Source organism: Lepidochelys kempii, chromosome 17 (assembly GCF_965140265.1).
Source record: "Lepidochelys kempii isolate rLepKem1 chromosome 17, rLepKem1.hap2, whole genome shotgun sequence".
Lineage (NCBI taxonomy): Eukaryota > Metazoa > Chordata > Testudines > Cheloniidae > Lepidochelys > Lepidochelys kempii.
Window position 1 is genome coordinate 4,117,020 of NC_133272.1, and position 24,651 is coordinate 4,141,670.

General features: G+C 41.8%; 1 protein-coding gene across 5 annotated transcripts in view; it reads left to right on the top strand.

Moving 5' to 3' along the window:
* The window catches only part of ULK2 (unc-51 like autophagy activating kinase 2), a 59,414-nt gene extending 39,139 nt beyond the window's left edge, over positions 1–20,275 (top strand). For 3 of the 5 annotated variants that reach the window (XM_073315962.1, XM_073315965.1, XM_073315963.1), the window contains 13 exons: positions 2,876–3,013; positions 4,428–4,573; positions 4,802–4,882; positions 10,905–11,191; positions 11,314–11,507; positions 12,040–12,149; positions 13,043–13,195; positions 13,924–14,132; positions 14,360–14,538; positions 15,540–15,658; positions 16,140–16,297; positions 17,335–17,470; positions 18,399–20,275. In XM_073315962.1, the coding sequence (XP_073172063.1) occupies positions 2,876–3,013; positions 4,428–4,573; positions 4,802–4,882; positions 10,905–11,191; positions 11,314–11,507; positions 12,040–12,149; positions 13,043–13,195; positions 13,924–14,132; positions 14,360–14,538; positions 15,540–15,658; positions 16,140–16,297; positions 17,335–17,470; positions 18,399–18,466 (1,978 nt within the window). In that variant the 3' untranslated portion in view covers positions 18,467–20,275. Of the gene's footprint in view, positions 1–2,875; positions 3,014–4,427; positions 4,574–4,801; positions 4,883–10,904; positions 11,192–11,313; positions 11,508–12,039; positions 12,150–13,042; positions 13,196–13,923; positions 14,133–14,359; positions 14,539–15,539; positions 15,659–16,139; positions 16,298–17,334; positions 17,471–18,398 lie in introns of those variants that run through there. The other 2 variants (XM_073315964.1, XM_073315967.1) reach the window with 2 other exon arrangements.
* Positions 20,276–24,651: the final 4,376 nt, after the last annotated feature.

Sequence of the window (24,651 nt, forward strand, 5' to 3'; positions counted from 1 at the left end):
TTTAGGCCCTTCCATTCAGCATGTGACCCCTAAAGCTGTGGTTTCATTACTATCTTTTGGCAGATTCACCACTGCAGCAGATGAGGTGCAGAATATCTTAATTGTTGCAAAGCTGAGAAACTTCTATAAATGTGAGCTGGAGTTCTGCAGCCTGAGACTGCCAGAAAACTGTTGACAGAGTATTATCTGCTCAAATGTGCTCACAACTCCTGAATTAACAACAGTATCTAGTCACTGAATAGCAGCAAGATTAGGCACTGCTCTCTATCATTAAGGAAGCACCATCCCCAGGGGAGTTGTAGATCATGTTATGTTAGGAGGTATTTTCACAAAAGTTTTATCCATTTGTTTTGCCTCACTGTGTTAGAGTAAAGCAAGTCATGAGATCCTTAAAAGGGTTAGTGAATGGGAATTCAGTGCTGTATAAGGAAGGAATATTTCATATAATGGAATGGCAAAGTAATGAATGCAGCTGTTTCAAAATAATATCAAGAATCCAGCTTTCAATAGAACCAAAGCCAGGCCGTGGTTGCAGTGACTACTCATTTCCTTCAGCTTTAGCAAGGTGGGTAGGAAAAATTGTTGCTTTTGGTCAACTTCTGTCTGCCACTTCCTTCTCCTGAGAGAGTGAATTTTTTTCTGAATAATTGATGACTTGGCACTTCTGCCTGCTTGCGGCTCTCAGCTTTCTGTTATGCTGACTGGCTGCTCCTCTGCTCCATCACTGAGTCTGTCTTCCAGTGGTTTTCTGCAGCTCCTTGGAGGAGCATTTCATTAGACCAGAACATGCATGGTGGAATAGCTCAATTCTAACTGTGGAGGGAGGGAACAGAAGGTTCATCTGGAAGATGAAAATAGTTCAAGTTCTTTTGAAAGTGACTAGTTCAGGTGGACCCTTGCTGTCTGACTAGAGTTAGCTTACACACAGGAGTGCACAGATGTCCTTTCCTCCTTCCAGTTTGCCTTCGATTCTGTTCCTCTGTTTGCTACTTCCCCCCCCTTCCTTTTGCTTCTCACTGTTGCGTTCTTTCTTTTCTCACTATCTTCTCTAAAGTTCCTTTGTGGGTCCAACGCCAAATATGCCCTGTTGCTCCCACCACAGCCCACAGGCTAGTTTCTAGCAAGGGTTCTCTTCTGCCGCTTTAGGGGTGAGGTAGGCTGAGGCTGATTTTTGGGACATCATCATGAAGGTACCCTGGGGGTTAAGGCCAAGATTAGAAGAGTTGGTCCGTATAGTCTGCTTTTTTGGGGTTACACTGAGGTGGTCCTTTTTCCCAATCTTCAGTATCTGTGTGGAGTTTGTCATTCAGTCGTCTGTAGCTGGCTTCTGGAAAGAAATGTTATGAGCCTTATGGGACACAGGACTAGTACCGTATGTGAGGTAATCTGCTGGATTTTCAGTTTCTTGGTATGTAAAATCTGCAGAGGGATTTCAGTTTATAAAGGTGAGAAACGAATATCGGAAAAGAGTACGAGCATTGCTTTGGCAACAGAGTTAGCCAAAGGAAGTACATTCTAGAAAAATACTGTTATGTTCGGCATATATGTATCAATTTCCCCAACAGCTGAATAACCCTATGTTTTCTCCTGTACTGTGGTTTGGTTTGCTGTTAGTAAAATTCAGCAAAGTGTGAGATTTGTTAGTCTAGAACCACCAGTGCTTCCTTCGTCAGCATGAAAGCATTGTTTTTTTTGGGAATAGAGGACATCCGTCAAGATGCTACACAAAATTTGGTGCATTTAGGTAGTTTGTCTTCGTCTGCTGAAGCAGAAAACCTAATACAGGCTGATATGTTTTACACAATAGTTATCCAAGGGGAAGCATGAGAGAGCCATGGGAGACAGAAGGGATAAGGCATCTAAGACAGAAAAGAAGACCTTAAAGAGGACAGACAAATCTCACTGGATTTTATTTTAAAAAGACAAAACAAACTTGAACAGGTTTTATATTGTGTATTCACAAATTACCTTCGTACTGGATAGAAGAAAAGCTATGAATCAATTTTTAATATAAACAAATGCATTATAAATTAGAAAACAATTGAAATTAAGTATCAATCACACAATGCTTGTAAAAATGGTTTGATTTAAATCTTTCTAATGATTTTTTTCTCTCTCTGAAGTTGGTAGTGTGTATGAGGGACCAGAGATCTTCCTTGGAGGGATCTGTTAATTGGAAACTGTGCTTAAGTTATGCTTTTACTTGAAAGTGGTGATAGCTAGTTAAATTCTTATCATGGAGAAAGTTGATCCACTTATCAAAACTAACTTTGAGACATAAGTCACTGACTCTTATTAGCTGAAGTACATAAGACTTGTCTGCAGCTTGATGAAATGGTTCAGTGTTCAGGTGTGGTGTTCTGGTCATTTTGTGCACGTAGGAGTTGGTTACATAACATGTTTTCTTTTTATGAATTCTCAATGTCTCTTGGGAAATCTCTGATTGTGCCTTAGTAGCTTTTGTAAACATTCCCGTCAGTTTTGCTCTTGGACTTCCTGTTCTTTACACAGTGGGTTTTCCTAGAACCACTTTGTTTTGAAAGGTAGTGAACAGAGGAGTCTGACTGGGAGGAATGGAGTTCTGCTGATTCGTAGACTGTGCTGCATGATTGATTCTACCAGTTAGCGTTGCAGTTCTCTGCACGCAAAAGGCCAGTGTAAGAAAAGCCCATTAGTGGCAAACTGGTCTTGATCTTGCTTTATAAGTGATTGAGCCAAACTTGGATAAACTGCAGACTGTGTTGTCTACGTGCTCTTCAAAACGGGAGTTTGTTTGCCTGTTTCTGGGATTTTCTTTAAATCGGACAATGGTTCAAATTAGCGAGAGACCCACTTACCAGCAGTCATTTCCTCTCTCAATACCTTCCAACTTCAGACAATGTCAGCCTTCAGTGTCCCCACGCAGCGAAACGGCACCTATTCCGGTTCCCACTCAGTTACGGAATTATCAGCGTATAGAGCAGAATCTCACATCTACTGCCAGCCCTGTGTCAAACCCCCATGGATCACCTAGGTGAGTTATTCTTTTTCTCTTGGCCTTCATTTGTGTTTATACACTGAAAGATGTCTTGCATAGTAAATTACTGCCAGAGTTACTTTTGTGTAAGCTGAATTAGATGAAGAGTTTAAATGTTTTGCACGGAATAATTCAAAACAGACTTTACAATGAGTACAACATATTAGTTCATCACAATCTGCAGTTAGATGGCTGGCAATGTAGTGAGTTTTTCAGAAAAAGAGAAGTAGAGAAACCCTATAATAAACTTGGTTTTTCCACTCTAAAATGTTGCCCAAGGAAATAAAAGGATGAATTCTTGCTCTCTTGTCCTTCTTTGTATATTCTATTATGACATGTACTGAAATGTCAGTAATAAGTTCTTCTGTTCTTATTTCACACGTTAATGAATGCATGCATTGTTTTATTAGAACATCAAGGGACAGATTATGGTATGTGAGTTGTTAATTAGTGCTTCATAATAATAAAAAGCTCTTCTGGCAAACTAGACTTGCTTCCTGGCCCACTCCCAGACTTTCACTCTTTATCCTGTATAGTATTCTATAGAGCCTTGGGACTGGGACAGAAACTGCCCCCCTTTCAAAAGGTTTACTACATTACTGCTCTTTGAGTAAGGTACCTTTAACAAGATAGGTCTCTGGCCTTCCCTTCTCAGCTTCTTCCTTTCTGGTCCTCTGACAACAGATTGCTCTGCTTCTTGTTGGCTGATTAACCCCACCACATGCGTAAGGACTATTTGCAATGTGAGGATGGGATCCCCAGCCTCCCAGCCCATTTATCTTATTTCGGTACCCACTGGAGCCAGAACCTTAGGTTCAAGAGACAGATAACTTGCAACCTAGTTTTCTTTTTAAAAACAAAAAAATCACAGTTATCTGGACTTTTCAAGATTTCTAATTTTGAGGCTATACTACTGCAGTTTGGCAAGGGCCTTACTTTGTTTTTAATAACTTGTTCCCAACAGCTGATCCGCATACCAGGTCCAGTACTTCACTCCTCTGTTGGGTATATTCTAAGCTCCCTTTTCCTGCCTTAATGATCAGCATTTGTGTTGGAGTCTGTTGCTGTTGCCTGCTTTCCCACTCAATTGTGCATGCAGCAATGGGAGTTCACAGGGGTCCATGCTCTATTATGGGCTTAATTGCACAGGCTATTACAACTAGGGTCTGAACTGGTAAAATGAGCTGTCCAAAGGTTGGGAACATTTGTGGTAAATGAATTCTAATTTGTAATATATTACAGCAGCGTCAAAAGTTGTGATTCCACTTTGTGACCAAAGGATATAAAATGCTGCTTATGTTTGGTGTAGAGGGTTCAGTTTAAGGCTCATTTAAAATCCTATTTGGATAAGCATCAATTTCATATGCTTCCCTAAAATGTCATGAGTTTGTTTTGGGTTTGATCTTTTTAGATCTGCAGTGGTGAGACGGTCTAATACCAGCCCTATGGGCTTTCTGAAGATAGGCTCCTGTTCACCAGTACCAGCAGACACTGCGCACGGTGTTGGACGCAGGCTGTCCACAGGGTCTTCAAGACCGTATTCTCCTTCGCCATTAGGTAAGCTCACAAATCAGTAGATAATGAGGGGAGGTATATCAGGAATAACTTTGACATGAGAGTATCTGGTAAATTCAAATCTTGTCTATTTAGATTTCATTTGCAAAAGTGGCTCATGTTAAGTGATTGTTTAAAAGAAGCCTGCAATCTATTGTTCTCATACTGTTGTTCTTCCTTCATCAGTAAGGTAGAAATGTAAACTTTTATTCTTGCTTTTAATTTGCTTAGTTGGAACCATACCTGAGCAGCTTGGGCACTGTTGCTGTGGTCAACCTCAAGGGCATGAATCAAGGAGTAGAAATGCCTCAGGTGAGTGGCATTAGGCCAAGTTCCATTTCACTATAGACCTGAAAGCACTGGATGAAGTTGGATTTTAGTCCCACTTTACAGATAGCCTTTCTGTGCCTCCATTACCCCCAAGTGGCTTACCGAAGGTTACATGGTAAGTTTGGTGACCTAGGTACCTTTTCTAAATACTACAATCTCCATCCCTGTGGTCCGTCCACAAGACCATAAGGAATTGACTAGTCTCTGTAGTTCACAATATTAAAGGACAGCTCTTTATTCTGGTCCTCTGCATGTTATTTACCAAGGATGGAAATGAACTTAGAATATAATCAGTAACAGTAAAGTACTTCTCGAAATGTGGTTGTGATCAGCATGTCATGAGAAATGGCAGCAAGAAATATCACTGTCTGTGTTCAACATTCCCATCCTCATTCCCTCAGGGAACCCATCAGTATCTGACATTAGTTTTGCTATAGGCATTCAATAAACTTAATTCATCATAAATCATTAGGGCATGCAGGCAGCAAACTGAGGAAGGAGGAAATAGGACTTCATGATGCTTTATTTGATACTATTTAAGATGGGTCCTTCCACTAGCCTCAAGGGATACAGAAGAATTGCTCAGAAGAACAAACTACACCATTTCTAACTGAGGTTTAAATAATGACTTTGCCACCAGTGTTGGTCCATATCTCTCCTGCTCACGGGGCACTTATGTCTGAACTATCTAAAATGTTAGGTATCTTACATTGAATTAGAACCATAGAGTTAGAAGGGACCACAAGGGTCATCTAGTCCAGCGGTTCTCAACCAGGGGTCCAGGGCCCCCTCAGGGACCGTGAGCAGGTTTCAGAGGGTCCACCAAGCAGGGCCAGTGCTAGACTTGCTGGGGCCCAGGGCAGAGAGCCAAAGCCTGACCACATAGGCTGAAGCCTGGGGCCCGGAACCCCGCCACCTGAGGCTGAAGCTGAAGACTAAGCAACGTAGCTTTGTGTGGGCCCTTGTGGCCCCAAGCAATTGCCCTGGCTTTTGTATGCAGAAAACCAGTTGTTGTGGCACAGGTGGGCCGTGGAGTTTTTATAGCATGTTGGGGGGGCCTCGGAAAGAAAAAGGTTGAGAACCCCTGATCTAGTCTAACCCCCTGCCAAGATGCAGGATTTATTGTCTAAACCATCCAAGAAAGATGGCTATCCGGCCTCTTCTTGAAAACTTCCAGTGAAGGAGCAAGATAGGAAGTTTTTCCTGAGATTTAATCTAAATCTGTTATGCTATAGGTAAGATGTTTAAATGTTAAAATATGCTGTTGAATTTTTTTTGTTTACTTGAAACTTGTTTCCCAAAACTGCCGCCGGTAATGAACTCTTTCACTTCTAAGACAAATGTAGCTAGTAGCCAAACATTTTTTAATATCTGACAACTGTCTGGCCTGTGTGAAATGAGTTCCGTGTCCACGGTGCTTCCATGTCACAAAAATAACTAGCACATTAGTATTCATATTAGCAGTCTCCACAGAGATCAAGGAATGTGACTAGGTCTGCAGACTGAAATATTCTCTTGGTTCAAAAGATGATCCCTCCAGAATATGATTAAGCCACTTTCAAGTTGTACATGTATCTGTTCTTGACTTAAATAGGGGTTTATAGGACTGTTCATTTAGTGCCAGCAACAAATTCACTTAAACAAGTACCCTGCTACAACTCAGTTCTTCTCTTTTTATAGCCTCTTGAGTATTTAAATTCTTTTACCTATTATTAATGATCTGCTTAAGTCCTTTTCATGTTTAACTTGTACCATTTCTTAATATTAAAAGATTCTGGTATTTTTAATGGTAATTATCTGTCTTACCCATTTAAATGGGTATTCAAATTCAGAAGCCATGGAAATCATGGCTGCCCAGAGATAAAGTGAAATACCATCACCATTTCCAAGGAATTGAAATGTAAGCATGTATGTAGAGCTTGTGTAATTAACTAGTAGTTTCGGTCAACAAAGGAGAGAGAGCAATTTACAAAAGAATCTAAAAACTTTAAATTCAGAAATCCAAGTCTCAAAGAGCCACTGGCTGATTTTTTTGAAGTTTCTAAACTCTCCAGCAGAAGAGTGAAGGGATTTCAGGCAATCAAAACTGCTGACTGAGAATTCAGAGGAAGAATCGGACATGAGCACTCTGGAATTGTGGGCAAGCACGTTATTTCCAAAACAAAAAGAAAAGGAATACTTGTGGCACCTTAGAGACTGACCAATTTATTTGAGCATAAGCTTTCGTGAGCTACAGCTCACTTCATCGGATGCATACTGTGGAAACTACAGAAGACATTATATACACAGAGACCATGAAACAATACCTCCTCCCACCCCACTCTCCTGCTGGTAATAGCTTATCTAAAGTGATCACTCTCCTTACAATGTGTATGATAATCAAGGTGGGCCATTTCCAGCACAAATCCAGGTTTTCTCACCCTTCCCCCCCTCTTCCCCCCCCCCCCCACAAACTCACTCTCCTGCTGGCAATAGCTCATCCAAACTGACCACTCTCCTTACAATGTGTATGATAATCAAGGTGGGCCATTTCCAGCATAAATCCAAGTTTAACCAGAACGTTTTTTGGGGGAGGGGGTAGGAAAACCAAGGGGAAATAGGCTACCTTGCATAATGACTTAGCCACTTCCAGTCTCTATTTAAGCCTAAATTAATAGTATCCAATTTGCAAATGAATTCCAATTCAGCAGTTTCTCGCTGGAGTCTGGATTTGAAGTTTTTTTGTTTTAAGATAGCGACTTTCATGTCTGTAATTGCGTGACCAGAGAGATTGAAGTGTTCTCTGACTGGTTTATGAATGTTATAATTCTTGACGTCTGATTTGTGTCCATTTATTCTTTTATGTAGAGACTGTCCAGTTTGACCAATGTACATGGCAGAGGGGCATTGCTGGCACATGATGGCATATATCACACTGGTGGATGTGCAGGTGAACGAGCCTCTGATAGTGTGGCTGATGTTATTAGGCCCTGTGATGGTGTCCCCTGAATAGATATGTGGGCACAGTTGGCAACGGGCTTTGTTGCAAGGATAGGTTCCTGGGTTAGTGGTTCTGTTGTGTGGTATGTGGTTGTCGGTGAGTATTTGCTTCAGGTTGGGGGGCTGTCTGTAGGCAAGGACTGGCCTGTCTCCCAAGATTTGTGAGAGTGTTGGGTCATCCTTCAGGATAGGTTGTAGATCCTTAATAATGCGTTGGAGGGGTTTTAGTTGGGGGCTGAAGGTGACGGCTAGTGGCGTTCTGTTATTTTCTTTGTTGGGCCTGTCCTGTAGTAGGTGACTTCTGGGAACTCTTCTGGCTCTATCAATCTGTTTCTTCACTTCCGCAGGTGGGTATTGTAGTTGTAAGAATGCTTGATAGAGATCTTGTAGGTGTTTGTCTCTGTCTGAGGGGTTGGAGCAAATGCGGTTGTATCGCAGAGCTTGGCTGTAGACGATGGATCGTGTGGTGTGGTCAGGGTGAAAGCTGGAGGCATGTAGGTAGGAATAGCGGTCAGTAGGTTTCTGGTATAGGGTGGTGGTTATGTGACCATTGTTTATTAGCACTGTAGTGTCCAGGAAGTGGATCTCTTTTGTGGACTGGACCAGGCTGAGGTTGATGGTAGGATGGAAATTGTTGAAATCATGGTGGAATTCCTCAAGGGCTTCTTTTCCATGGGTCCAGATGATGAAGATGTCATCAATATAGCGCAAGTAGAGTAGGGGTGTTAGGGGACGAGAGCTGAGGAAGCGTTGTTCTAAATCAGCCATAAAAATGTTGGTATACTGTGGGGCCATGTGGGTACCCATAGCAGTGCCGCTGATCTGAAGGTATACATTGTCCCCAAATGTAAAATAGTTATGGGTAAGGACAAAGTCACAAAGTTCAGCCACCAGGTTAGCCGTGATGTTATCGGGGATAGTGTTCTTGACGGCTTGTAGTCCATCTTTGTGTGGAATGTTGGTGTAGAGGGCTTCTACATCCATAGTGGCCAGGATGGTATTATCAGGAAGATCACCGATGGATTGTAGTTTCCTCAGGAAGTCAGTGGTGTCTCGAAGGTAGCTGGGAGTGCTGGTAGCGTAGGGCCTGAGGAGGGAGTCTACATAGCCAGACAATCCTGCTGTTTGGGTGCCAATGCCTGAGATGATGGGGCGCCCAGGATTTCCAGGTTTATGGATCTTAGGTAGTAGATAGAATATCCCAGGTCAGGGTTCCAGGGGTGTGTCTGTGCGGATTTGATCTTGTGCTGCCCAGCTTGATTATCATACACATTGTAAGGAGAGTGATCACTTTAGATAAGCTATTACCAGCAGGAGAGTGGGGTGGGAGGAGGTATTGTTTCATGGTCTCTGTGTATATATAATGTCTTCTGCAGTTTCCACAGTATGCATCCGATGAAGTGAGCTGTAGCTCACGAAAGCTTATGCTCAAATAAATTGGTTAGTCTCTAAGGTGCCACAAGTACTCCTTTTCTTTTTGTGAATACAGACTAACACAGCTGTTACTCTGAAACATTTCCAAAACAGTCATTGCTTAATGGAATGGAATCAAATCAAGGTGTGAGGTAGAGCAGTCACTTTAACTATAGTAAATGTAGGCCTCATAAGGTAATTAAAAGACTTGGCTAAATAGTTACAGGCACTTCATTGCGTGAACTTGGAAGAAGGTTTAAGATGAGTGGTTTTGGAAGCACCAGTTTATGGCTGCTTTAATTGAGAGTTAAGCCACTTTAAATCACTTTTTTGTAACTTATGATCAAAAGATTATCAGAATAGGAAAAAGTCAGAAGGGTGGGTTCACTTCCTGTAATAGCCCTTTGGAAGCACCAGTTTATGAAACAGAACCAGAGTTCAAAAAACCTGTTGATTTGGCTGCCTCTTAAGAAACAGATACATTGCCATGCTACTATACAGTATAGCATGAAAAACAAGCGAAGAAATTAACCACTGTGCTATATTTTCAAAGTTCTGCAACTTGACTTAAAGATAAGTGAAACTGTTAGCACTTCACTGTCAGAGTTGTTTAAGATTGTGAAGAGGTACATGTTATCTGCAAGGCTGTGACCATGAGATTTCAGTATTATGTACAATCCTCACTTGGTGCAATACCTCATCTGAAAGATAAGAGGATGCCATCAAATTTCAATCTATATAATTGATGGCATTGATAACTGGTCATTTTGAGTTTGAAGCTTGATATTAACAAACTACTTGCATTCCCATTAGGAACACTTAGAATTTACAGCATCACATTTTAACAATCCATCTGGAACTTCAGCTGCACAGACAGAAAATACCCCTTTAGGAAGGGCACCCTTTTTTGGATGCAACTTTGAGAGAATACTCCTTACTCAAAGCTCATTATTTAACCAAATGGGTCCTAAAGTTCCTTGGTCTGGGTTTGCTCAAGAAAAACCTGACGTTCATGCCAAGGAGTGGACTTGTTTGGGGTATGGAGGGTTTTAAGCAGTATTCCCGTTGGTGGAGGGTAGAAAACAAATGATCCAGGTAATAGCCCTTTGCATTACCCTGTCCTGTTAAAAGAAAAGGAGGACTTGTGGCGCCTTAGAGACTAACACATTTATTTGAGCATAAGCTTTTGTGAGCCACAGCTCACTTCATCGCTAGTATCTACATTCTTTGCAGAAGCCATGAGATGAGTTGCCTTTTATGATTGGAGACGCTTTCATTAAACTTAGTACCTGCTGGAGCTGACCATTTCATTTATTATGGCTGAACTCTCCAGAGGTACTGAAGCAGCTTGTACAGCTATCACCTTGAAATCCTGTCCCTTTGGGCTATTGACCATGTTGTGTATCACTCCTCGATGTATGTCTAGCCTTTAGTTTGGGCGGTTGGCATTCTGAATCCAATCCTCCTGCCAGCTGATGAACAAACATATCTCACAACAATATAAAACTCTGTCCTTTCAGATTAACTTCAGAGCTCAATATTTCATTTTTTGTAGGGCTGTTTTGAAATCACTGCTAGCAGAATCACACTTCCTTTTGGTGCCTCTCCACAGGTTCTCCAATACCACAGTCTCAATCACCGCAGTCCCTCTTGATGGGAGCCAGGCTGCAGAGTGCTCCAACTCTAACAGATATCTACCAGAACAAACAGAAGCTTCGAAAGCAACATTCAGACCCTGTATGCCCATCATATGCAGGGTATGGGTATAGCTACTCTCCACAGCCAAGTAGGCCAGTCAGCCTGGGAACATCACCTACAAAACATATGGGATCATCACCTAGGAGCTCAGACTGGCTGTTTAAAACTCCATTACCAACAATTATTGGCTCTCCCACTAAGGTTTGTTAAACTTAAACTTAATTCTGTCTGAAAAACATTGTTACGATATAGTATTTACCTACAGCTATCTCAGTAACTGAGAGTACTCGCTTGTATGCTAACCAGATTCAATGCTTGTTTAGGCAACTGCTCCTTTCAAGATACCGAAGACTCAAGCATCCTCAAACTTGCTGGCCTTGGTTAGTCGTCAGGGTTCGGCGGATGTCCCATTGCAGTCTAAAGACATGACTGACCCAAGGGACTTCACACACTTCCACTCGACACAAGGAAGTGAAAAACAGGCAGTAGAACAGCACAGCAAGGCTCCATTTGGCAGGTAGAAATCATATCTGTTTACAAACTGCAGACATTGTGTAGGCATAATTTGTCTCAGAACAGCATGGCAGCTCTATAAACCAGAGTGCTGTTGCATGCAATTTATAGCCTGTGGTTTGTTTTGAGATATTTCTTGTTATGGAGACATTGGAGGTTAGTGTGTACCACAGAAACCTCACCTGCAGTGTAAAAAAAAAAAAAGTGTTGACTTCCTAGACTGCTTCACCGTATTGCTGTTAAGTTCCCTTTTATTTGTTTTGATCATCTAAATTTGGAGTTCTAGTCCCCACCATTAGCCTCTTTCCAGTTTTTACTTCAGAATTCTGATAAACTTAATGTGGCTAAACTTGAAATACCCTCTTAACCTGTGGGGTATTTGCACAATTGTATTATTTCAGGAAGTTCAGTGTTGATACTACAGAGAATTCTTGAAATCAGACGTGTAACATCTCCCAGAAAGCCCCCCTCAGTTGTGAGGTGCAGAGGAAACTACATTGAGAATTTTTTCCATTTTCATTTGCTTTTCTGTGTAGATCTGTCAGTACTGGGAAGTTGTCAGATCAACAAGCGAAGACTATCCTTGGTGGCCAGTTATATCAGGGCAGCACAGACAGCCTCAATACTGAGCGACCAATGGATACAGGTAAAGAACAGATTAATTCGGGTATTATTTTAGTTTAAAGCCTACAACCAAATTATCGTTCCATCAGTTTTAGGAGATTTTATGGACATTCTCACTGGTTAGAGTGGTTGCTGTGTCACGAACACTAATGATGGTTCTGATAATACTTTGACACAAACATTAACTCTTCAGAAGATTTCTGCATGTGTATGTTGAATATCTCTATAAAGCACCATATATAGTTGGGCACTGTCTGTAAATAAGAGCATCCCAGAACTGCCCTGATGATAAAAATATCAGAACTGTGTATGCTCATTTGGGGTTTTTTTCACTACCTCTGTTGCAACTCCATCTTCTTATTCCAGCTTGTTTTTCCCATGGAGATTAGTTTCCAACGTGCTGGCTTGTCTTATCCTCTACGGCTAGTGGTTGTGCCTTCCATAAGCCAGCCAACAGAGGATGCTATATCAACCTTATGGCTAGAATTCCCAAAGTTTGTTTTTTTTTAAACCAGGGGGCTATCCAGGGAGGCCTGATTTATTTATTTTTTTCAGCCTCCTGCGCTGCCTTTTTGTCTTATTTTCAATAGCATCTATTTCCATAGGGTCTAAGCACTGTCTCTGGGTTTTCAAAAGTCATCTCCAGTTCTCTTCCCCGAGGAGAAGAGTTTAGAGCTAAGAGCAAATTTAGTTTCAAGTGGAACTTGGAAGGAGATGTGAAAAGCTAAGGGTGCATCTTAGTTCTGATTGTGTTCAGCTAAGTGGGCCCAGCACTACTTTCGGCATGTGGTATTATTTGCTGTCAGACTTCAAAGATGCCCTCGTTTTTCCCCAGTCTAGTCCAAAGTCTGGCTCTGTTTCAGAGAGTGGTGTATATTATAAGGACTAACATACCATGTAAACCTTTTATTCCAGCTCCAGCAGGGGCCTGTGGAATTGCAATGGCACTTCCTTCCATAGGAACTGGAGCAAGTTCTAGGGCAGTAATGTTTACTGTGGGTTCCCCTCCAAATAGTGCTACCCCTCCTACTTGCACCCATATGGTCCTCAGAACTAGAACAACTTCAGGTAAGACACCCCTAAAACAATGCATCTTTGGCAAATGTAATGTCTAAATTTGTAAGCTCTTTGGAATGGGGACCTGATTCTTTGTGTGTGTTTGTAAGGTGCATAGCACAGTAGGGCCTCAGGACAATGCTGTAGCAAGTGTTAAACCATAATCAGGACTAGAGAGGAATGTCAGTCTGTCCTCTGACTTTTCTCTCCATAAAAGAGGGATGAAGCTGTTAGTTCAACATTCTGTAGTATACATTTGTGACAGTCTACGCCATGTCTGTGATGGGATCTAACGTTGTTTCAGATGGCATACACGGTTGTTTGTTCCAAGATACAAAAAAGTAGATTTTTAACAATAATAATAATGCACAGGGTTTGGAAGCATACTGGATTCCAGCACACCTTAGTGTGTGCTTTGAAATATAGACGCCAACAGGCTAAATGCCTTCCTCCATTTGAAGTGTGGATGGCCAGCATATCTGCATAAGGGCTTTTTTGTGAACTTGATCCAGTCTGTTGAATTTGACTGGGTACCTACAGTCAGAATCCTTGTCAGCCAATCACCTTTTCTTCTCACAGTGCCCATTTTATAAATCTTCACTGTCCAATAAGGAATGCCACTTAGGTACTGGACAGACGGTATAAAGCATAACGAAAAACTCCCCCTGGTGAATTTAGGTGACTTCTGCTTTATCCTGGACCAAGCTGTTTGGACTGAGTGTGTTTTATTTTTCCTATAGTTGGATCAAACAGTTCTGGAGGGTCTCTCTGCTCTACTAGTGGCCGTGTATATATGGGCTCCCCTCCCGGTATTTATATGGGGTCATCTCCTCCTGGAGCAGAGGCAGCTCCAAGTCTGAAGTACATGTCTTACGGTACTTCACCTCCCAGCTTAGAGGGTTTTATCACTTTTGAAGCTCCTGAACTGCCTGAGGAAACATTAATGGAGGTACAGAAAAATTAATGTTTTGTCATGTTTAATGCCAATAAACGAGTACTTAGAAATGATGGAAATAAGGCTGAGGATCTGCCTGAGTTCTTGAGTTCCTGCTCTTGGTATTAATAGTGTGTGTGTTGCACAGTGTTGCTGAGATGCTGACTATTCTCCAGATAGCTGCCATGTATTTGCCACATGGCCTATTGTGATTAAATTGTCTTCTCCTTTCCTTCTGGCAGAGAGAACATACGGATACACTGCGTCATCTGAACACGATGCTGACTTTTATAGAATGTGTACTGGACCTGACAGCAATACGGGGAGGAAACCCAGAACTGTGCACCTCTGCAGTGTCATTGTATCAGATTCAGGAGAGCGTGGTGGTTGATCAGATAAGCCAACTAAGCAAAGAATGGGGGTAGGTATTTGGCTAAGTAGTTGTTCTAGAATTAGTGAATTTCAGATCAATTCGTATGTCTGCGCATGACCGTCCTCGTTCTGACTTTGTCAGAAGTGACCTTTCTGCTTTAGGGAATGTTTGGTGGTAGTATGAACATTTTTTTAACAACTGAAAAGCAAAAAGGCCCAGAAACAGCGTAGCAGAGGAAAGACTGAAATGGGCCGGCAGGTGAATAACTAGGAATCCTGGAAAAGGGAAAGTGATGAGGGGTGGGGGCTTGTTTCTTTTTCTCTGAACTGTCAGATGAGAGGAGGGCGAGGCTGGTGGCTGCTGCCTAGAGCAGTGTTACACTTCGTCATGCCTGGGAATCTGAGCTCCAGTCTTCACATCCTCAGTTATGGGGAAAGGGGAGCTCTCTGCATGACTCCATCAGTAACTATCTCTGGCTGACCAGGAGCGGCGATACTGAGCTCCAAAGGGAGTCACATCTAAGCCTCTGTCAGAGAATCAGCTCGGTCCTGATGTGAAACCTTTAGAAGTGAGGAGAAATAAGGTGAAAATGCTGGTGATGGGAGTGGAAATTTCAGTTGTTTCTCCCTTCCTGCAAAAAAGAAATGGTGTGTGTGATGGTCCCAAATGTTGGAATTATGAAAGTAACCCCTGGGGTGGGGAGAGTGTGTGAGGACACTCGAGAAAAGTGCAAGCAGGGGCTTTCTGGAAGGACATTGGCCTCATGTAATTAACCTACAAACAACAAATTGGGTTTCTTCTATTTTGTGCATGAAAACAAAGTTTAGATGTGCACTCTCTCCTGGCCAGAGAGATGGGTTCTCTCACAACCAGTGCTGCACAGAGCGCCCGGGGTGCTTTGTCATTTTTGTACACCTGTTTCCTCACTCCCGACAGTTATTTCTTGTCAGCACATAGTGTGGGGAGCGTCTGGCTGTGGGTTGAATATCTTCATTTGAAAAAGAAGAAAATCTTTAAACATCAGACATGCTAAAATTATTTTTTTCCAGACAAGTAGAGCAGCTCGTGTTGTATATGAAAGCAGCACAGCTACTAGCATCTTCTCTGCATCTGGCCAAAGCACAGATCAAATCGGGAAACCTGAACCCATCCACTGCTGTTAAACAAGGTATATGCAGCCATTGTTTTGGGACACTGATTTCCTTTGCTTGTGACTTATTGACATTTCTTTGGCCCATCAGTGAAAAGAATGAAGTTGAAACATTCAGGATCTCACTGTGGCCAGACACCATATGCCTTTTCTGCCTGCAGCTGTACTAGTCAGTCAGGAAACCTTGACTAAATCAGCTGCGCAAAGAGGTGTCTTAGCGCTTTCCAGAACTGACCGTGCTTATTGTACTTCTGGAGAGAGAGAACTGCAGACACAGAATTGCTTAATTACTATGACAAAAAGATGGTGATAGTGGTTAGGGAATGGTTGATTATTAATATGAAGTGAAAATTATTTGACATGCTCTCCCGACAGCAAAAATGACACAGTAGATGGTAAAATAAAACTACAAAGATAAACAGACTTACTTGATTAGAAAGCTACCCTGTAAAGTTGAATTTAAATGTTTTAACCTCTTCTTAACACTGACTTTCTCCAGTTGTCAAAACTCTGAATGAACGATATAAATTCTGCATCACCATGTGTAAGAAGCTGACAGAAAAGTTGAATCATTTCTTCTCTGACAAGCAAAGATTTGTAGATGAAATCAACAGTGTAACTGCAGAGAAACTCATCTACAACTGTGCTGTGGAAATGGTAAATCATTCCTTTCATCTGTGTTTAAGGTATTGAGATCAGTAAAAGTAGTAACACTTGGTGATGGGCACAACCTCCTCTCACGTGTCTCTAATGTAACCAGACAGCACTGCATGTGTGGCCTTAATCCTGTTCATGCCTGGGCTGATGTAATCTTCCCCCAGATCATTTCTGAAGTTCCTCGCTGATACGGTTGCTCTGAGGTTTTCCCCCACATCAGCAGCTTTTGTATATAGATGCTACAAAATGCACTGCTAAGCTATACAGTCCATGATGGGGTTCTGTGTGCTGGAGTATCACACAATAAAGCTTACTGCAGCACAGAAACAGAAGACACACACAGCTTCCCAATCAACTGGTTTTAGTTTCGGGAGTTGTTTAGAGTGGGGGGACTCCTAGGTTGGAGAAGCATGTCAGCAGGTCTATGCAAAATAAAAATGTTAATCAAGAAATATGGGGAAAAGGTATCTGTGTATCTGACAAGTTTTGAGTACACAGATATTTGGATAATCCCAGGAACAAGGTGCAGCAAGTGTATCGCATTAGGAGACTGACTTACCTTTCAGATAAGGGGAAGTTCTGGTGAAACGGAATTGGATAAATAGTGGTGTTAGATGTAAGATCTTGGCAAGTATCCACTGTACTTAACCTTCATGATTCAGTAGCCACACACAAATTAGCTTGTCTCCCTCACAAATAAAATAAGCTTGATAACAGGTGTGTATATGTGAGTAGTTACAATTTGAAATGTACGTATATATTGTACCATGCTTAATAGTAAAGGAACATAAAGCATTTCACATCTATACATGCAGGACTCTTTTCACCTAATGCCACACAAACTTACTTTCCTGTAACTTCTCCATAAGATTATATTAAAAATTATAAAACCAGACCAGTATATTTAAGGTACAGAAGCACTGTTAATTAGTATCCACAGAGTGATGCTCATTTATCAGTCAGTTCTCCGAGACAACTTTTTATAATTGTATTTGCTTAGAACAATTCATATAGCTTATGTTAATGAATGCTTCCAGGTTCAGTCAGCAGCACTAGACGAGATGTTTCAGCAGACAGAAGATATTACATTTCGATACCACAAAGCAGCCATGCTGCTGGAAGGACTGACTAAGATACTGCAGGACCCTGCAGATATAGAAAATGTTCACAAATGTAAGTTATTTTGGAGAGTGTACTTTGTGTACCTTGGTAGTAACTGAAAATTCTGGAGAGTAAAAAAATTGATCCTGTACTTCTCTTCAAAATGCATAAAGTGTTTCTTTACTATAAAAATAGCAACATTTGGCTGTGAAGAACAGAATAAAAGGATCTAACATTTTGGGTGAAATCCTGGCCCAGTTGAAGTCAATGGGAGCTTTGCCATTGACTTCGGTAGAGCTAGGATTTTACCTCCAGTATTGTTTGCCAATCCATGCAAAGCCTCTTCACAAGGCAAATCCTGATCCATGCATCTCAAGGCACAAAGCCATTCACAGTATTGCACTTGTAGCGGAAGCTATTACTGGTGACTGAGACAAGAGTTTTTAAAACATAAGAACTCAGAGGAACAAATCTATGTTCCAAAAGTGGAAAACTGGGAAAATGAAGGGCAAAAGTAGATTTGTAATAAATTCAATTTAAAAAGTAAATCCGAAGGATAAACGCTGGACTCCTGAAACAAGACTAAACACAAACAGTGGGTAAAAATCATTGTGCTGAGCTTTGTGTTTAACTTTCTTAATAAAATCCTCTGAATGCAGATGAACTTCCTTTGTCTGATATTTATTATCTGCCTTGTATATTTAACTCATGGGGGGGGGAGGCACCTATAGTGTAAGATGAGCACTTACATTTGTATATATTTTAAATATATATAAATCTGTAATTTCATGATTAGGCATAGCCTTTAAAAGCAGCAAGCATGAGAGGAGTAGCCAGTTTGGATGGTTTTCAAATGCTCGTCCTTAGCTGATGCTGCTACATAACCTGAAGAGCCATGTCTGTTTTGATGCAATGATTTTATTCTTTCTGCATTGAAATTAATTTACGCTTGATGTGTTCAGAACTTGACTGTAACTTTATAATTTGTGGTTTTTTTCAGATAAATCTAGTATTGAGCGACGGCTCTCTGCACTTTGCTATAGCACAGTGGCTGTGTATGAACACTAGCAGTATCCCAAGGACCAGGCGGTGTGAACAGAAGGGACCACTCAGTGACATTGTACCTTTTTTTTTTTTGCTACAGCTTAATTGTTGTCATTGTCCCACTGCTCTGTGGAAGACAGTTTTTAAAGTTCTGTGGTGACTACCAAAGAAACAGCAGTGAAATTCAAAGAGGAAAAAATCCAAAAGTACATTTATCGAAAATCTGCCTTACTGATACAGTCACTCGTCCCTTTTTCCTCCTAGCAGCAGAATTTAAAAGAAATCACTCTTCACTTTCTAACTGAACTTTGTACATGTACTTTCAACTACAACGATCAATTTTATTTTCCTTACTAAGGACTATTCAGAATGGATCCTTCTTCACAAAGTATGCAAAGCTGTGTTTCTGTAGGGAGATTCCACTCAAAGGTTTGTAGAAGACTGTTTTTTAATTGCCAGTATCAGACTGTTGAATGAAGGTATGAAATTCCAAATGTATAAACCTGCAGTTTGAAGCTTTTTTGGCTAAGCTTGTTTGGATCCAAGCTTACATCGTGTAAATACAGCTCATCAGTGAATAGAGGAAGGATGGGAAGTAAGTCCCTTTTAAAGAAGGAGAGGAAGAGGTCAATGGAAGAAATTTTGCTCCACCTCTTCAAAATCCTCAAACAATTTTATCAGCTGATGTGGATACAACTTGATGCTCTTCTTCCAAAACAGTTTGTATTGCACTAATTTACTAAAGCAACTGTACATTCATTTTTGAAGAACTATTAATTTAAAAAAAATGAGAAAAGGCACAATGGACTCAGCTGAAAAAGTTTTATTTCAGTGTATATAAAATCCTTTTCAGAATTTCCAATGTAGCTTCTAGAAGACTTTCAGACAAACTGTAAAAACTTGTATTCATGTGAACCTTTCCATTTTATACCTATTTATCTAATACTTGAGTAACTACTGCTACAGACTTTCTCAGTAATGGAAATGTTTTGAGTTGCTGGTTGTTTGCTTTCAAAATAGGTTTGGTTGCATCTTTTGTTGTGCGTGCAGTATGTGCATTATTGCCTGCAGTCTCTGTGAGTATAACAACAGCTCTCTGAATCCTCTTCCTTGGGCAGTATTAAAACAAATACTGTAAACTGAGAGGCTCTGTTAGGAGCCGTGTGAGACTAGAAATAGGTTGGGAATTGGGATGCTGATTTAGTGATGTGGGATTTCTACATACAGTGCGTGAAAAATCAGGGTATTTGTGTGTGCATTTTTAGGGAGAGGTGGGAAGCTTCCCATAGCCTCATAGGCACTTATCATTTCAAGCATCCCTTCAGATCATCAGAACAGTAATTCACGAAGTATTTAGGCAGATCATCTTCTCTGGAATGGTTCCTATATTTTACTTTTGGAAGTTTTTTTGGGGGGTTACTCAACTGCTTGAATACTTGAATAAACCATTCTCCAGGACAAAATCATTTTAATCCTCTTTTAGATACCGTGGTCTGAACTATTTTACAAAGTTGTACAGTTCTCATGCATCAGTATTGTTTTAGTGTACTGATAACCATGTGTTTCCTTTTCTTTGACAAAGTAATGTACTTTTACCCTTATTTATCTGTATGAAATTCCAACAGTTAATTTGAAAGTGTTTATTTATATAATATTTGTATTTTTAGGTCTTTAATACAGTGTTTCTACCTCTCCTTTGTAACTGCATGCATTATTCTTGAAACTAGGTAATAACTCACTGAACTGTTGCATAATAGCCTTTTTATTATGGCCTGTATAAATGTATATTCAGGTAAAATAAAGACTGACACCAGATGTGTTTCTATGGTACAACCTTAGTTTGTATCTTGCACTATAATTGGGGACTCTTATATTCAAAAAACACACTGCAATATTGGCTAGTGTTTAAATCAGGGACTGAACAGGCCCTGGAGATTGAATGTGCTTCACAGGCCAAGAGGTGCGGCTGGCAGCAATCAGCTGAGGCATGTTGGCAGCGCAGCGTGATGGAGCTTGCATTGCTGCTTGTGCTCAACCTCTTTGGTGACAGAATGGTCTCCAGCATTTGCTTTAAGCAGTTACCTTTCCTTAAAGCAACAACCTGTTAACCCTGTTTTTTTTAAAAATGTCATGGAGTTGAAAACTAAGATGCTGAACAGATTTTTGGATAAGAGCTGGAAATCTTTCAGTGAGATGCCTCTTAATTGCCTTTAGCAAGGAGGCTCAGTGTTCGAGTTGCTAGAAACACGTGTAATTACATACACCTGATAGACGGGCTGGTTCTAAATGACATTTCTGCCTGCTAAAAGTTGCAAAATTTAGTTTTCCATTGTGCTGCTGAAGCTGCTTCCCCAGTTGAGTGTGGTGGAGTAGCTGGGAAAGGGCTGTTTTTTCTTTGCTGTACTAGCAGGATTTTCCAGCATTTACCAGAAAAAGAAAAAAACTGCTCAGAACTAGACCCTAATTATAAAAGAAAAAGGAAAGGGAGGAGCACAGTGTGCTGCCGGAATATCTGAACATGCCTCTGGCCCTAATACAAAGGTCTGGGAGATAGTCGACTTTTCCCAAGAACTCATTGTCATCTTCCACAGAATTCAGGCTCTCTCTCTCTCCCTACTCTCCTCCTGCCAACAGTCTACAGCTGCACAAACAGGAGGGAGAAGAAAGGGCCATTCTTGTTCTCTGGTTTTCAGGAGGAGGAGATGACCAGTGTTGAACATGGCCTGTCTTCCTATGTAAACTTTCAACACAGATTCTCCTAGCTCCAGCTCTCTGTATTGAACAGCAGGTATCTGATTCTGCTAGAAGCTTTTCTCGCCCTTTAAAAAAACAGAAATCAAGGGGAAACATTTCACCCTTCAGTGCTGTATTTCTTATTTGAATGCAGTGGATTTTATCTCCCTTAAGAGGATCATGTTTAGTGCTACCTACATTTTTCTCCTCTCCACAGTGCATAATGTCCACTGAGCATCTTGAAAACCTGTTTACATTCTGACTTTGTTATTTTTAATAGTGGGAAAGCTGAATTCCTTTCCTTTCCTCTGGTGCAGACAATGAATTCTGGTTAAATTCATTGTGTAGATTGCATCAAAACAGATTCTTTCAACCCATCAGTGAGATCTCAAAAGATTCTCTTTTCCCTTCCTGTGCTGCATTTTAAGTTAGGTCACATCTGAGGCACTGATTATTAAGTCAATTGATATTTTGAAAAGTATCTTCCAATTCTTTGATTTGCATTTCAGAGAGGAGGGGGAGATTGAGGAAGAGGAAAGACAAGACTCCATTTGCCCAGCAGGACAGAAGAGGGGGGCAGCTTTTCTCCTCTCCTAGTACAAAGTTGGATGCTGCTGTTTTCAGAGCCTGTTGCTGCTTTGAGCATTGGACAGCCAGGCTGACACGAGACCTCATTCCTTTGTAGCTCAATCTCCCCTTTTCCCTCCTTCATCCTTAATTTCCTTTCCTTTGAAGTCTGCTTGACACTATCTTCTCAAATGGCCAAAATTTCCTTGGCTGTTTTTAAACAGTCTTCTTTTATCCTAAACTACATCCTCTCTAATGCCTCAGCCTTTACTTGAACTAATAAATGCACAGGGCATATGCTTAGCTACTCCACACCCTAGAGCAGCGAGGCCTATCTGAGTATCCCCTTCACTAACATCTCTTACTCAGTAGGAGCCCAGTCTAGCTAAATGTTGGCACTGCCTTTTGTAGGCAGCAGACTCTCCCGTCTTCAGCTGAAAGCGAATTGAATGCAAACGCTGCTGAGTCTTGTTCAAGTCTTTGCACCAGTCACTTCTCTTTTTTTGCTTGCTTTCACATTTTCCATCGCTCCAGCTATGTCTACAATGCAGCCTACAGATTGTTGCTTTGTATGACTATGTGCTGCTCTCACAAACATGAGGTCAGCCTCTGCCCTCCAAACTATTGACACCATAAAATGAACTGAGCTGCTTTTATTCATTTAGGCTCTTTAAAGCCTCTTTCTTTTCAACAGCAATTTCAGAAGCTATTCCAGACTCTCCTTTATCTCCATGTGTATGCTGGCCAGCTTCCTGGATTTGTACCTTCTGTAACTACATCTCTTCCATCTTGTTGTGCCTCTCTGGCCTGGTTTTTGTGACTCTTTTAATGCACCCAGACAGTATGATAGACACCATGGATGCCAAGGGTAGCTCTATGCAGCAAAAGCTAGGCACAGGCTTGTCAACCCAAGCTAGCTTGAATCCAGCTGCATGGGTAACGAGGAGAGTGAAGACAACATTGGCTTCAGCACAAGCCCTGCACAGATGTGGGTACATACTTGGCTCCCCAGCCTTCACTCCTGTTCTTGTCCAAGCTAGCTAGATACAAGTTAGCTCAGGCAGGCAGCCAACATGTAGTTCTTGCAGTGTGGATGCACCCTTATAAATAGGGCCCTCCAAATTCACAGTCCATTTTGGTCAATTTCACCTATTTAAATCTGAAATTTCATGGTAGGGTAATGGCAGGGGTCCTGACCCAAAAAGGAGTTGGGGGGTGGGAGGTCGCAGGGTTGTTGTAGGGGGGCTGCAGTACTACCCTTACTGCTGCTGCCGATGCCTTCAGAGCTGGGTGGCTGGCGAGTGGCGGCCGCTGGCCGAGAGCCCGGCTCTGACGGCAGAGCCACTGCCAGCAGCAGCGCGGAAGTAAAGGTGGCCTGGTATGGTGTTGCCACCCTTCCCTCTGCGCTGCTGCCTTCAGAGCTGGGCCCTTGGTCAGCAGCCGCCCCACTCTGAAGGCGGCAGCAAGGGTGGCCTGGTATGGTGTTGCCACCCTTCCCTCTGCGCTGCTGCCTTTAGAGCTGGGCCTTTGGTCAGCAGCCGCCCCGCTCTGAAGGCGGCAGCGTGGAAGTAAGGGTGGCCTGGTATGGCGTTGCCACCCTTACCTCTGCGCTGCTGGTGGGGCTCAGCCTTCAGACCAAGCTGCCGGGCCAACAGTCGCTGTTCTCTAGCCACCCAGCGCTGAAAGCAGCACAGTAGTAAGAGTGGCGATACCGTAACCCCCCTAAAATAACCTTGCCAACTCCCTTTTGGGTCAGAACCCCTTGTTTGAGAAACACTGGTCTCCTCTATGAAATCTGTATAGTCGAGGGTAAAAGCACATAAAGACCGGATTTCACGTCCATGACGCGTTTTTCATGGCCGCGAATTTGGTAGGGCCCTACTTATAAAAGACACAAATTGAGGATCACTGTCTAGGGTCTTGCCAAACTGCTCCAAAACCAAAGCATGTTCTCTCCCCTGGTTCCCCCGCAGGAAAAGGCTGTGAATGCAGATTGGATTTGCCCAGTGATCTCAAGTTGAACACGTTTGATTAACCAAAATTGGACATTTTCTATAGCTGATGCAGTTTCACAACAATTGAGATCATCCAGGAAGAGAGGATCCCTAGGGTAACTGGGACCCAATCCCTGTAAAGTTTTGTAGGTTGAAATCAACAGCTTGGATTGTATCCAGAAATATGTAGGAAGCCAGTGCAGATCATGGTGCATAGGTGTAACAAGATCCATGTGTGGCCAAATTATTTCATTTAATAGAGGCGTTGTTGTGGCTAAGTATAATAAAGTAATGTGTGAGGGACAGGGTTAAGTAGGACAGGAATGTAAGATTGACAAGCCTTTCTGAGTGATGAATATATATAAATATATTGGCAAAGTAAGGCTGCAATGCAAGGCTGAGGCCTGTAAGCTTTCAGCTTCGCTATACCAGGCCTAAGGAGGGCTAACATAAGTTGATGACCCAGGAATAACCCTGTACCAGGGTAAGAACTTTCTTATACTATTTATTTACTAAGTATTGACAGCTTTACCAACCCTTGCCATCTAAATATCACAAACACAACAATCATTACAAGAGTGAGCTTTTGTTTAAAGAGACAGTATACAGTCATCAGACCTCTGTTTATATTCTGGAGTGAGTGTCATTCCAACACCTATGCCATGTCATTTCTAGTGAGTTTTGTTAACAATATATAAGAACTCTCTTGAAGTTGGGTGATCTTAGGCTGTAGCCCCAATGCCGAGTGAATCCTATCTGCTGCTTAGAAAGGCAGCAGGGAACTCTGGGGTGAGGTCCTGCCTCTGAAAGGAAATATTTGGCCCCTTCTGGATAAGTTTTGGAACCACAGGTATCTGGAAGAACATGCTTGATGGACCCAAGAAATTACCACTTCACATCATGTGATACCAGGGA